Consider the following 14,682-nt stretch of genomic DNA (forward strand, 5'->3'; position numbering starts at 1 on the left):
TCCCACTTGTCATCAATCATGTCCAACTTCAGCTATGAGCTTTATTTATCTCAGGACTCACTATATGCTAAACACCTTTCATTAGAAGGCAAAGAGACAAAGTTGGAAACTAGGTGACAAACACAATGAATCATGTAGAGTTTATGAGGTTTATGAGTCACATGCTTCAATTAGAAAGTGGTGGGGACCAAAAATAGAGCAGATCATTGAGCAGGTACATGGATAGAAAACACAACCTGAGATTAATGTTAATGTTGCTCCATTTCTTACTCATACATACTGACTTTTAAAGTACATGTCATTGTTGTTGTTTACAGCTATTTGCCTTGCCCCCAAGTGGTCTAAAAAATCAATGACTGCATTGTCTATGATAATATATTTCTTTGTTTACCTCTGATACATTGGAGTACATCTTTACATATCTGAAACCAGGCTGTGATGTTTATATGTACACACACATTATTAGGATATTTAAAAAAAAAAAAAAAAAAAAAAAAGCCCTGTTTGGCACTTTCCCAAACTGCTTTTGATCAGAATCAACCTCCCCTATAGCCAAAAACACATTTTTGAAATGTTTTCTGCTTTCAAGATAAAGGTGATCAGTCCACTCAGAGGCGTCAAAGAAAAGTGAGATTCCAGCAGGTATCTGTGATCTCAGAAGTATGTTGGAACCTGTTGCCAGTGTAGCGGTAGCAACGGAGTAGCAACTCAACACACAGTCACTGCTTCTCTCACAGCAAACGGCCAGCTTTTGTCAGCCAGCAGATGTTCCATTGTTCGGCTCTGCGGTGTAAGGTTGCTTCAGTTGAAGTCGGGACACTTGCTGCATCTTTTGAATTTAGCCTCTTTGAGCGCCGTCACCACCAGGCCCCCTCCTCCCCACCCAAGCTACTCAGAGAGAGGGGGCTTTACCCCTCCCCCCAATCCCCTTTAACCCCCGACAGACCTCATAGTTGTTGCCCCACCACCACACAACTCTAACCCCCCTTCCTAGATCTCCTCCACTCTTTTGTCTCTGACTCGGCCAGGCCTTCGCTAATCAGCTCCCCCCCTGCCACACACACACACAGAGGCCAATTTATTGACCAATTACTGCAGTGTGAGCCTCTATTTGCATCAATATACATATAAAATGCTCAGATGGGGATCCACACACCCACTCAGTGTGTGCTATCAGATTGTCTGTTATCACGCGGTGAATGTATAGTGTATAGATGCCTCTGTTTGCCTTGCATGCTTACAATTCCTTCTTTTCAGCCCCGTGTCTGAATGTGACTGCTGTTGTCGTCAGTGACCACCACTGTGGAGCTTATGTAATAATCACTGCCCTGTTTTCCTCTTGCCCACTATAGGCTTGAGTGTGTGTGTGTGTGTGTGTGTGTGTGTGTGTGTGTGTGTGTGTGTGTGAATCACTGAGAGAGACAGTGTAATAAGACCTAGGAAACACACAGGCAGCACAGACTTCCTGTTATTGTGTCGAACCCATTGGAGGCAGGAAGCGAGAGGAGCTGCTGCTCTGCTTATTTTGTTACTCTGCTACGTGTGAATTTTGCCAAAAGATTGTTTGTGCTCAGTCAGGTGCCACCCACTTACTTATGCTGCACGTTTAGGAGGGTGGGGTGACTCTGGGCTGCCGCGTCTCTGAAAGCTAATAACGACAAATCCAATTATGTCACTGGAGTGCGTTGTGGGTGCTGGTAAATGTCTAGGATGCCAACTCAGCAAATGACCTTCATATGGGTCCTTTACGTTGGCGGCGGAAGGTCGCCAGCTCTTATCTCAGCAAGAGAAGGAAGGAAGGCCTCGATTTTGTGCGATAACATCATGTGTGTGTGGCCGTGGGCTGAAAACATGGAAAAAGAGGAAGGGTTCAAGGCAGAACTGAGTAGAAGCCCAGTAAGAACAAAGAATCTGGTGGTGGCAAACATGCCTGAGTGGCCTCTTTGAAGGACTGATTAAGGTTATAATAGTCATCTGCCTTGCCTCAAAGCCTTCAGGCTGTGTGCTGGGGGGGTGGGGCCTGATAAGGGGTAGGGGGGTAGTCCAGGCTGTTACCCTCTTTGTTCTGGCCCGCTCCACTCATGCCTTCTTTTGTCTCCACCCACAGTCTACCACTGAGAGAGCATTATCTCTCTAGCCGTCTCGCGCCAAAAAGGGAGGGGACGGCGTGTTGCTTATTCTTCCAGCTTTCTTTCTGTCTCTTTTTCCCAAGGCACATTTAGTATCTGACACGTTTCCAGGGCAACTGCAGGTATAGAGTAGGTGTGCAAAAGCTCCTTGAGTCCTCCTAGTACAGTCCCTGTCTCCTTCTTTCTCTCTATTTTCTGTGCGTCTCTTTCTCTCTAGCATTTCCCGCCACTCTGTGGTGCACGGGGAGGGGAGGTGAGGTGGTGTCACAGCCTCCACTCCACAGTATGAAGAAAGGCTGGCTCCTCTGAGCCTCGCGCCAAATGCCGGTGTTATTCAAATCAACTCAGTGGGTGCGGCCCAACTGTCTCCATGTCCTGTTAACCCCCTCTAAGCTTCAGACTGCAACACAAAGGCGGACACTAGTGTAGGCCGAGGGCTTTGCTTTTTGAATGGTAAATGTAGCCCTGATGCTCCACATATTCAGCTGAATTCTTTACTTCCTGCCAACTTCTCACATAAGGAAAACATTAATTTTATCAGTGTGTAACTTTATGCTATTCTAGACCTAACATGTGGCAGTCAAACATTATGTAAAACTTTTAAAATGTCATTTTACAAGCTTTTCTTTTATGCAACAGGGTGTTATTAATTCTGGATGAGCATATATTAGGTTTATTCCCCTAAAGTCATAGTTTTTAGGTGTTAACAATATTTATCAGCTACTACAGACACACTGAAACTCCCTGAAAACATGTATTTTAGGTACATTTCTAAAGTTCAAGTGTTTAAAGATCCGATTACACTGAGGCTTTCAGATCAACTTCCTTTCTCATACTTGCAGAGTTTCTCTTTCACATCCTCTTTGTCTGCAGCGCCTGAAGAATGAATGAAACTATGAAGTATTCAGAGTACACAAGGCGAGAGGCTTATTAAACCTCTACCACACTCTAGTGGCTGTAAGCTTAAGATGCACTAAACATGAAGCAATGTAACTGGCGGCTGTGTTTCTGAATTAACTATAACATTTTGTTCTTTTCTACCACATATCTCAGATTGGCCCTTCACTGTCAGGACACACAAGTTGTTCAATATAAATTGTTTTAACCTTTTAACATTCAGTTGCCCTTTAAAAAAATACAAAAAACCACCCCCACGAACATCCTGAAAACATCTTGTTTCTTGTTACTTATATGGTGAAGACAGTTTTGGCACATGGTGATTCATCAGTAATGTGCTCCTATAGGCACATGTAGCAGCACAAAGGGAAGAAACTGATGTTTTTCAGTCACATACAGTTATTATAAAGTAGGGAAGTATTGCTTCTAAACTGGTACTGGCATCTTTAAATAATTTGAATTGTGCAGTTTTGTGCTTTTAAACAATGATATGGAAATCAGAATGCAGAGGTGGAATTTTCATTTGGCCCATATTTAGGCTGGTGAACTTGAAGGGGTTAAGTTGATTCATCTTAAAAATGTAAGTTACTCTAGTAGCTGAAAATAAACTGAAGTTCAAAAGTAAGTGAGTTTTAAAAATACAAAACCACTCGAGTTGAGTTGACTGAACTTAAGAAAACAATAACAATAAACCTAGAAATATTAAATTGATTTAACATCATTTGCTTCCCTCAAATCTTCTCAGTTCGAAAAGTTTTATCTGAAATAATTCCAGTAAATATGTATACAGTGTTTTACAATGTATGCTCAGTTGATACCTACAAAGTATAAATACAGAAGAGAGCAGACAGATAACAGGCAATTTGAGCTGCTTAGGATCCAGACAATAAAAGACACATAACCTTGAGTTGTCCTCTGTAAATCAATAAAAGCTCTTTGCGCCTGGTCTCTGGAGAGCCTGGAGGAGAGTGTGTGGTCTTCAGTCACACAAACGTGATCTTGTCCAGAATGTGGTCACAGTCACAAATGGCACTCTAGACTGTTGGCTTCATGTGTGCTGCCAAGTATTGGAGAGATAAGTGTAATCAACTCTTTATACAATCTGGAAAGTATAAAGAGCGACATAAATGTGCACTGAAGACTCATAAATAAATAAAACACCTTTTTAATGTGTTTGTTTCTAATAGTGTTCATGAAGTGATTTTGCATAGAGTTATTTGCTGTGAGTGGTCAGTATTTGCTACTTCTGTATTGCTGACAGGTACATAAGGATGACAACCATAATGGCCATAATGGTCCTGCATGTGCACGTTAGGACACGTCTCTATTATCCTTTTGTTCCTTGAGTCTTTCCATGTGTGTCTGCCTACTGATTTTCTTCCCAAAAACCATCTGTAGCTGGTAAATTGTCTGTTTGTCGTGATAAAAGCAGAGCTAATACCATTAATAATGCATTTCTGCTCTTCAAAGCACAACGTACACTTTCATCTTTGTTCCCTGCATCACCTGCCTGTTTCTCTGACTGGTGCCATATTTGGAGGCTATATATTCACTCGAGTGTCCCCACAGCCAATCACATCTAGGTGTGGGAGTCCCAGCTGGTCGGACTCCCTGGCGGTTGCCTGGCAACTGGGACTGCTGCTCTGTAATTCAATCCCTGGAAATATCCTGCAGGGGTTTACACAGAAAAGAGGCAATAAGAAATTATTAGTAGATGCACAGGGGGGAGCAAATGACCCAGGATGGACTCCATTTCCCAGACTGCTGAGCAGGAACATGAGATGGTAGTGTATGATGGGGAGTGAATACAATATATCTCTGCAGTAACATCGAGCATAAAAACAATCGTAACCCTTCCTCCTTTTAAACTTAAAACAATCTAATAATAGAGCATGAGAAAATAGCTTTTCTTTTATACTCACTGTTATCAGACTCTCTCTATTCGGAGCAAGTGAAACATTTCAAGCGTCACGACACAGCAGTGCTCAGATACACTGACTTGATCTGTCCAATAGGGTGCAACATCCAGTTGTCACTTATAGTAAATCACAAGCTCTGCTACTGCTCCAAGGAATTAGACACTGCAAGGGTTAAAAAGGGGAGGATGCAAAATGGCTTGAAGTCAGTAGTGTGTGTGTGTGTGTGTGTGAGACAGAGAGACAAGCACAGAAAAGCTGAGCGAGGAATATAACACGCATGATGCTAAGCAATAAATCGAAGTGCTTACAGGGTGAATTTTTGTCCTTTTCTGAATCACTCTTCTGAATCTCTCTCCATCCTGCAACATCTCAGTGCTGCTCTGCCTTTTTTAGAGCATTTAGCTGCCTGCATCTGGAGCTGCAGTCAAATTGATCTCATCTTCTTAAGTGCACCGGGCCTGAATTCAAATTGTGCAAGAGTGAGTAAGGACTTTGTTTGGGAACTCCTGCCAAAGAGAGAGAGAGATCAGAAAAGCGAGCGATCAGGAGACACACTGGGACTCAGAGTGGTCCTGGGGGAGAGAGAGAGCAGTGAGTCTGGAGGTAAAATGAGTCTAAACACCGGTCAAAGTCTGACCGTCAGTGGACAGGACTTGACCAAGAATGGCAGCAGTAGCAGCCGAGCATCCTGGGAAGATGCTAGGACAGTTTTGAAGCCTTCCACACCAACCAGGAAACCTAAACCGGTGAGTATCTCTATAGCCTTCTTTATGCAGCATCCAGGTGCAGTTACAGTTTCCACATCTTTATAAACCATCAGAGTTATTGACAGCAAAGAGGATCCTTACTGCACATATTACAAGAGAATTATGGGCTGAAATATGCTACTTTAACTTGCCAGCCAGGACACACTCACTATTCAAGGCTGCTTATTTCACCTCTCAACTTGATCAAAATCTAACTCTACTAAACACAGTAGGAGGATTAAAGCAGGTCTACAAGTCTGCAAGTGAGTGCTGCATCTTTTATAGCCTTTAGATAACAGAAAATAAACTGACATAGTGATGTATTTTGGTGAAACAAGATAGGAAGGTTAGCAAGGCCTTATTGTGTCAACTGGAAACTGAGACTATCGAGGTGTCTTGTTTCAGATCAGGTGGAAAGTTCTCTGTACAGGCTATCAGAAACTTCATTGGGAGAGGATGCATCAAAATACAAAGACTGATACAACTACAGGCACTTTTAGGCCAAAGAAAGTTGTCTCAGTTAAGTCTGGCACAAATATGTCTTCATTTTGTGCATACTTTGTTGGTTTCGGTATCTTTAACAGATTAATTTGTCTCTGAAGAATGTTTTTTTTCAAGTTTAGCTCACTCAGAATCAGTTAAAATTAAAAATGATCAGTCAAAAATATTAGCAAGCTTTTAAAGAGCTGTTACACAGACAGGTCGTACAGTCTCAGCCTCCAAAGAGTTAACAAGTGCCAGCCGTTCTGGTATGTGGCCCTTCACTATCAGCCTCTTGTAGAGGAAAGCATTTCATATCACGCTGTCACTTCTACTCTGTCACATCAGCTCACTTAGTTTACTTACCGTTGTATGTCACACAGGGGCAATAAAGCCTTTATTCCATTATTCCTGCCTTCTGGGAACTGTCACACAAAGTTTTCTCAATATTCACCTGACCTCTGCTCAGAATATGATTAATCTCCTACATTCAGAAAAGTGACAGCTCTGTTACACCTCACTGAATAACAGCAACATCATCACCTCTTCTCATTCAAAATGAGATGTTTTCAACCTGTCGTTCTCCAGCCAAAGCCGGAGAACGCCATCACCATCGCCGTGTCGGCCCGAGTCCTCTTCACCATGGAGAAGGAGCAGCAGATCTACGAGCAGCAAGGCATGGAAGATTACATCAAGTATCAGGTGGAGCATGAAACGGAGCCATTCAGCCCCGGACCGGCCTTCTCCTTCGTCAAGGTCAGAGAGGATGGAGAGAAACACTATGTCAAACCCAATGCAGAGAGATTCCTTATTAGTGTTGGTGCCTCCGGAGGCGGTGGATGAGAACCTACAGTATCACATTCATGCTCAACCCCTGCAGTGATACTGCATTATCCTTTCTTTCATAACTCAGATCTGTATTTGGTCGTGTTCCCAGGCTCTGGAGGCTGTGAACGCTCAACTGAGGGAGCTTTACCCCGAGAGCGAGGAGCTGTTTGATGTGGTGCTCATGACCAACAACCACGCAAACGTTGGATTAAGACTCATCAATACCATCAATCATCACCGTGAGTTACCAATACAAATGATAATGTGTGAAAAATCCCCTTTTCTATGGTGTGTATCCTCCTCCAGCTTCATGTTTTTTAAACTAGATCTTCAAAGCCCCAATATGTGGAATTTATGTGAGCATTTTTCAATCAGTGTGCTCGTGTAATCTCTTGTTTGTAGAAAAATGAGACAATCCTGTGTTGGTACAGTCAATATGTGCTGCTTTTAGTTCATCTCAGTGGGATGTGAGCACTTGAACTGTTAACGCTCTCTGTGGTTGTACCTCTCCTACGTATTTATGGTAAAATAATATCACAAACCATATTGAAAAAGACTGAACTGAAGCGTTTAGTTACTGTTAGCTGAAAACTACAAAATGGGATATTTTTAATTTTTCAGATAAACTGAAAGAATAAGTGATTCTTTATAGGTTTAGAAAGTTAAGTAAACAATGTCAAAACTCATTTGGAATATCTTAAAAAACAGGATTTTTTTGGATTAAATGGTTTTCTCAGGATGTTCACGAAAATGCAAACTCAAGTTTAGAAAATATACATTTGCTTTCACATAGATAGCTGAATAAGAAGACTGGTACCAGCGTCATGTCTGGACAGTAAATGTGAAGCTAACTTTGCACAATGACTAGAATCCTCACTAGACATTAATTTCTAGAGATATTGATAAATTCTCATCAATTGCTGCTGAATAATTTTGAGATTTGACAAAGTATCAAAGATTTATGTAAGATCTAAATAATAAATGTAGTGATATATTATTCTTTTTGTCAACAAGGCATGAGTAACACATATTGTATAGCTGGCTGGATATAACTGATTCTACTTTTTTTTTTTACATTATTTTATTGTTTTAATCAAAATACATCAGTGACCAATAATCCTGATATTGCTTCTTTACAGTGAATAATAACACAGCAGTTTCTATGTATTATTTGTAGTTTAATTTTGAGTTGATCCCACATGAACCATGTTGTTGCTCCTAGAACATTAATCATGCAAAACTAAATCTGAACAGTAGTCCCAAACAAATGCACTCCTGTTTGTGAAACATTAAATGCTAAATACTACAGTGTCTGGAACATGAGCTGTTCAAAAAACATATTAAAGTATGTACATATTTTGAAACAGTTGGAGGCTGGAATTACATGCTGGAATGGATTTGATAAGATAAGATAAGATAAGATAAGATAAGATAAGATAAGATAAGATAAGATAAGATAAGATAAGATAAGATAAGATAAGATAAGATAAGATAAGATAAGATAAGATAAGATAAGATAAGATAAGATAAGATAAGATAAGATAAGATAAGATAAGATAAGATAAGATAAGGGGTAGAAGGGCAGTATAAGATCATATTATATTATACACACAGTATCAACATTGCAGAGAAACATACAAAAGATGAGATTTCAAGAACATTACTTACAAAAGATGAGACTGGCAATTCAGAGAAAATATAAAATATCACAAGCATTCTTTTCAAAGAAACTAAGCCAATGTTTGCTGATACTGATGTAGGATTTTTTTAGGGTCTTAAATTTAATTTTGAAATTGGTAAAAGTATGCAATATTCTCAATTCTTAGCCTTAACATTTAAGTTTAGGTTCAGGCTAATTAGTGTTATATATAATTTTGTAGGGTTTTAACTGTAATATTTATAACCATGATGTTCAAATTATTCAGGAAGATTCACATAATTAATAATTTCTGCAAGGTTTTGACCTTAATATTTAAATATATTAGATAAATTTGCAACAACAGTCTTATTTCTCTAGAGGTCAGTTAATATAATTGTACTATATACATAACAGTGATTTAGCTTGACTTACAGTCCATTTTCTGATTCGTTTGGAGGCTGATTTCATCTCTTCAGCCAATGATTGTTGACCCAGTTCTGTTTTTCTGTCATATTTAATGGTCAGTCCACTTTAAATCTGTCCTGCTGAGTGGGTTGTTTCCTGCCTCACCTTTTCACTTAAGAGGTTGTAAACTGAACAGCGGAAAGCAGCTTCGGTTTTCATTGTGTGATCTCCTGAAGCAGCCACAGGTCTGAACACTTACATACACAAACACAGACTGAGGGTGGGCTGGACCGGAGGCAACGTCCTGTCGATTCTCTAGCTGCTCTCCACAGCTGCTCCTCTCTGTTCCCACACTGTGAGTGACTTTACGACCCCAGTCCTCCCCAGGTCACACAGACACGCACAGAAAGCATCGCACTATCCTCTTTTGACCAAATAAGAGGAAGACAGAGGGAACGGGAAAGGGACTGGTTGTAATCTTGAGGATCTCTGGTTCTGTGGTGCTTCGCTGTTCTGCTGAAGCTGTTTTGTTGGTTTCCCCTGTGAAGCCCTGCATGTCGACACACTCAGGTTAAGGGTCGCTCTGGTCCCTCTGAACAGTTTTTATTGTAGGATCTTTCTCATGCTCCATACACTGCAATATGACCCCCAAGGGTAAATGATGGGAGTTTGGGATGTATAGTCCTGGCTCTTTGGAAGGACTTGGCAGACCCATGACCTACATGGCTGTAGCTACTGATGAACTGGAAAAATCTCCCTTTTCTTTCATGTCACTCTGGCTCTCCCTTTTCCCCCTTCTACCTCCTTGAGCCACACACCGCTAGCAATCAACTTTTAATGCTAATACATTGATCTGAGCAGCATTTTGATTTCTGCTACATAACATTACAGTTGCATAAGTAAAAATAGGTAGTTATGCCCCCATCCACCCCCGATTCTTCTTTCTTTGCTGTCATTTGCTAAAACTGTAGAAACTTTAACTTTATCGGTGCGGAAAAATCTCTTCAATTTCATTCATCAACCTGGAGACAAAAGCATTTAACTATTACTTTACTCTCTGCTGATACAGACTGATGACTGTGACATAAACACAGAACTGCATCTCTGATTGTGATCTTTTTGTGTGATTATCAGCTGTGTTCCGTTTTTTGCACATCGGCTGTTTCCTCAGTCTTCTTCTCCTCTCTGCAGAGTTGTTCATCGAGCGTTTTTGTATGACTGGAGGAAACAGCCCCATAGGCTACTTGAAGGCCTACCATGCTAATCTATACCTGTCTGCTGATCCAATCAAGGTTCGTGAAGCTCTGGAGGAAGGTGAGTACCAAGAGTTTATTCCAAAATTGTAACAGACGTATGCACTGTTGTTAATGTGATAAATGACTATTTTAGCTGGAAATGGCTGATTTTTAATGGAATATCTACATAGAGGTACAGAGGAACATTTCCAGCAACCATCACTCCTGTGTTCTAATGCTACACTGTGTTAGTTAATGGTGTTGAAAGGCTAATTGATGATTAGAAAACCCATGTGCAGTTATGTTAGCACATGAATAAAAGTGTGAGTTTTCAGGAAAAACATGAAATTGTCTGGGTGACCCCAAACTTTTGAATGGTAGTGTAATTTTCAAGTGGCAATTTTAACAATTGAGACAAAAACTCCATGCACAGTATAATGTAAGTCTTTGTGTGTATGAACCAGGTATAGCAGCAGCCACCATGTTCACCCCAGAGAAGATGACGGAGGTGTCAGAGACTCAGCTGCGTGTTGCCTTTGATGGAGATGCAGTCCTCTTCTCAGATGAGTCTGAGCGCATTTACAAGGCCCATGGACTGGACAAGTTCTTTGAGCACGAGAAGGCGCATGAGAACAAGCCTCTAGACCATGTAGAGTATCCATCCATTATCTATACACCACTTAATCCTCATTGGGGTCGTGGGGGGGCTGGAGTCTATCCCAGCTGAAGGCAGGGGACCCTGGACAGGTTGCCAGTCTATCACAGGGCTACATATAGAAACAATCACTCTCACATTCACACAATTTAGAGTTCCAGTTAACTTCAGCATGTTTTTGAACTGTGGGAGGAAGCTGGAATACCTGGAGAAAACCCACACATGCACAGGGAGAACATGTAAACTCCATGCAGAAAGATGTCAGGAAGAACGAGGGATCTTCTAGCTGCAAGGCGAAAGTGCTAACCACCAATCCACTGTGCAGCCCATAAAGTATACACATATGTTTAATTTAATTTAAACATAGAGAAAGTACATCCCATTCTAATAAACTTTTACACACAAATGTACACACTTTGCAGCCATCTAAAGAAAAATGACAGCTAAAACTAAAAGTGAAGTCACAGTGGCCAAACGTGCAACTTTATCAAGTGCCACGGTTGAACAAACATGGACAAAAAAAGTTGCCCTATATGGATGTAAACAATTTGTCTTTTTTTCTTTCAAAAAAGTGGTTTGTTTTAACTCAGATTACTTCCTTCTATTATTGTCTTTTGGTAAAGTCACCACATTTTCACAGCTAACTTGGTAACTGAAATCTTGTTGATAATATGAAAGTTATTAGAAACCAGCTGGTAAACTCTGGATATAAAGTTCTTTCTTCAAATTTTTCTTTCTTTTTTCCTTAGATGTCCATATAGTGTTTTTTTTTGTTATATGCTGAAAGTCAACACCATGGTTGAGCATTTCCACTTTAAAGTTGCAATGTACCAAAGAGTCTCTCAGAAATATGGTCGAACTTCTCCTGTATTAAAGCCTCCTGTTGTGTAGCATAGAGCAGTTTTACAGTGAGCTGGTGTGCTTGAGCTGCAGCAAATAGCAACAGAGTGCAAATAGAGAGAGAAACCAACTTCATAGATCTGCACATTCTAAAGCATGCAACAATGTAGAGTTACATCTAAGCAATTAAGCAAAGTTTTTGTGAAAAAAACTTCAAAATATGTATTTTTGATACCATGAGTTGTGTTTTTGGGGTTTAACCAATCTGTTTATTCTTCTGAATCCTTCCTTCTTTCTGCAGGGGCCACTGAAGTGCTTCCTGGAGGCTTTAGGAAAGCTACAGAAAAAGTTTTATGCCAAAGGCCAGCGCATGGACTGCCCCATCCGGACCTACCTGGTGACGGCTCGCAGTGCAGCCAGTTCTGGTACCAGAGCCCTAAAAACTCTGCGCTCGTGGGGCCTGGAGATCGACGAAGCTCTCTTTCTCGCAGGGGCACCCAAAGGCCCAATGCTGGAGAAGATTAGGCCTCATATTTTCTTTGACGACCAGATGTTTCATGTGGAGGGCGCAGCAGAAATGGGGACAGTGGCGTGCCATGTGCCCTATGGGATAGCTCAGAGAGTTACAAAAAGAGGAATATGGGACAAAGAGACTTCTTCTGCACCCAAGTAGCTGCGATCATCACTGTTCAGAAACAGAGGAGACAAGAGGAGCATTTAGTCCTGGCATTTAGCAGCATGATGTTATATCAGCTGGAAAATGATTCACGCAATCAAAACCATGATAAAATTTCATGGGCTGAGAATTTAATGAAGCCCAGTTGATGCAATATCACATATCATATCATTACATTAATCAAAGTGTTATTTCACTGACACTTAATGACATTTCAAATGGATATTTTATCCATTAACAATTTATAAGTTGTACCTTCATGACTTTATTCATTTATCTTTTTGATTTCCCATTAATCAAACAGATTTACCAGCTTACTAAAAATGTCTCTAGATGAAAATTTAATAATCACTTATTAATGGAATACCAACATTTAGAACTGCATCATTGCCACAAAGAGCAGGAGATCCCTGACAACCTGATAACAGTAAATTTGTTATCATTAATGGTTCATAAATGTTATATAAAGTGCTATTAAAGGATTTATTAGCCATTATTTAAGCCATTACATAAAACTTCTAAACCTGTTATAAAGGCTGTATATTTTGAAAGTGGTGCTCAGTGCTGTTTGTATTTAAAGGTTCCTTTTGCTGTTGAAATGTTTTCTTTATGTATATTATTTCTCACTCATAGATGTTGCACAGCCATTTTGAAAAGCAAAAAGCCCTATTCAAATTTTAAAAATCTAATGATGAGAACTATTAAAATATGAAAATAGCTACAAAATAATGGAGAAGACACCTGGGTACTGAGGATCCATCAAGTGAATTGAGACTATTTTTGATAATGATTTCAATTTTATGCAGTTTTTGTGGATTTGTGCACTTTAATACATGTCTTTGCATTTAAGTGTAACACTGGTGCCTTTTATCTCACTGATGTTTTATGTTTTATTCTTTTTGTGTCTATTTTGCATGTTGTTGTATTTGTATGTTGTACATGCGGTTGACTGATCAATGTATAAGAATGTAAGATTGTAAATTAAGTATATTGAAAATTGTGAAAATGCTACTTTATTTAATATTTCTTCTTGTTCATGGCAACACAGACACACTTGAGCTCTTATTTAATTCCTTCATGTGCAATTTGAAGTTCTGCTACTTGTTCCCAAAGTGCCGAAAGTTCCGTGTCTCCCACGTTCTTGCCTGTCTGTTGAACTTCGTCATGATGTGTGCTGTTATTGATTATTGTTGCACTTACTGTTGTGTGAATGAATGTGAAGCAAGTTGGCATCGAATGACACCAGTGTTGCTGTCAGGTGTGAAATCTGGGTAAAACTGAGGCAAATGAGTTGTTCTGGATTGTTGCTCTGTTTCAAGATTAAAAGTAAAAATTAATTAGTGTGCCTCTCTTTTTTTCCCCCCATTTAAGGACATACTGATTATTTTTCATCAGGGCTCCATGCTAACATTTCCACTGGTATCACTGGTGCTACCGACATTTTTTGGTTGGTCACACCAGCAAATGATTTGGTGGCTCCATCCGAACCTCCTTATTTTGGTTCAACATTGCTACAGCTATTAATCCACCATGCATGCTGATGAACACCTGTTTTTGCATAAGCCACTTATGTTGCATTTTAATCTTTTTTTTAGTAGTTTATTTGACAGGGACCAGATATCTTAAACACAGGGTAAAGATGGTCTGTACCAGATTACAGTGTACTCGCTAGTTTCCATCTGCAGTCCTTAGAGCAGGCAGCAAAGAAACCACAAAAGGTAGAAAAAGCAGAAAAGGCAGTACGTCACCTTTAAAAACAAATCACATTCACATGGTTAGAAAGTCATGTGAATGTGTCATCAGAGGGGAGCTTTTTCCATTCTGTTATTACTTGACTTTCAGTGATACAAGACTTCATATTTGTAAAAGGTTTTAATCTGAAAATATATTTATTTTGTCACCAGTCCTCTTGTGACGTCAATCATAAACTGGGTATTGGCTAAACTCCTCACATGCGGCTGTAGTGTAGCAGCTCTGACAGCTGTGTGACCAGATATTTGCTGGAAAACAGTGAAAAGAGTGTTCTACACAGGTTTATCAAAGTTGAAAATGAGTGATTTTTTATCGACTGTGCTGTTTTCTATTAGCAGAGTTTTCTATGAGCATTGTCAACACCAGAGTCAGTCATGTTTATTTAGTCAAAAGCGTGATCGCTGTTAAAATTTTAACCATCAAAGCTGAATGTGAGGGCTATTTATTTATCTAAACTGACTCAGTAGAGATCTCCCGTCCT

The 14,682-nt window shown here is 40.0% G+C and overlaps 1 protein-coding gene across 1 annotated transcript; it reads left to right on the top strand.

The window, feature by feature from the left end:
- The first annotated feature begins 5,117 nt into the window (after positions 1–5,117).
- On the top strand, positions 5,118–13,786 carry LOC111577961 (cytosolic 5'-nucleotidase 1A-like). The gene is made up of 6 exons (XM_023284503.3): positions 5,118–5,691; positions 6,760–6,927; positions 7,109–7,238; positions 10,235–10,357; positions 10,743–10,927; positions 12,075–13,786. Exons 1-6 carry the CDS (start codon positions 5,554–5,556, stop codon positions 12,444–12,446), a joined length of 1,116 nt encoding a protein of 371 aa, XP_023140271.1. The 5' UTR covers positions 5,118–5,553; the 3' UTR covers positions 12,447–13,786.
- The last annotated feature ends 896 nt before the right edge of the window (positions 13,787–14,682 follow it).

This window comes from Amphiprion ocellaris, chromosome 20 (assembly GCF_022539595.1).
Source record: "Amphiprion ocellaris isolate individual 3 ecotype Okinawa chromosome 20, ASM2253959v1, whole genome shotgun sequence".
Lineage (NCBI taxonomy): Eukaryota > Metazoa > Chordata > Actinopteri > Pomacentridae > Amphiprion > Amphiprion ocellaris.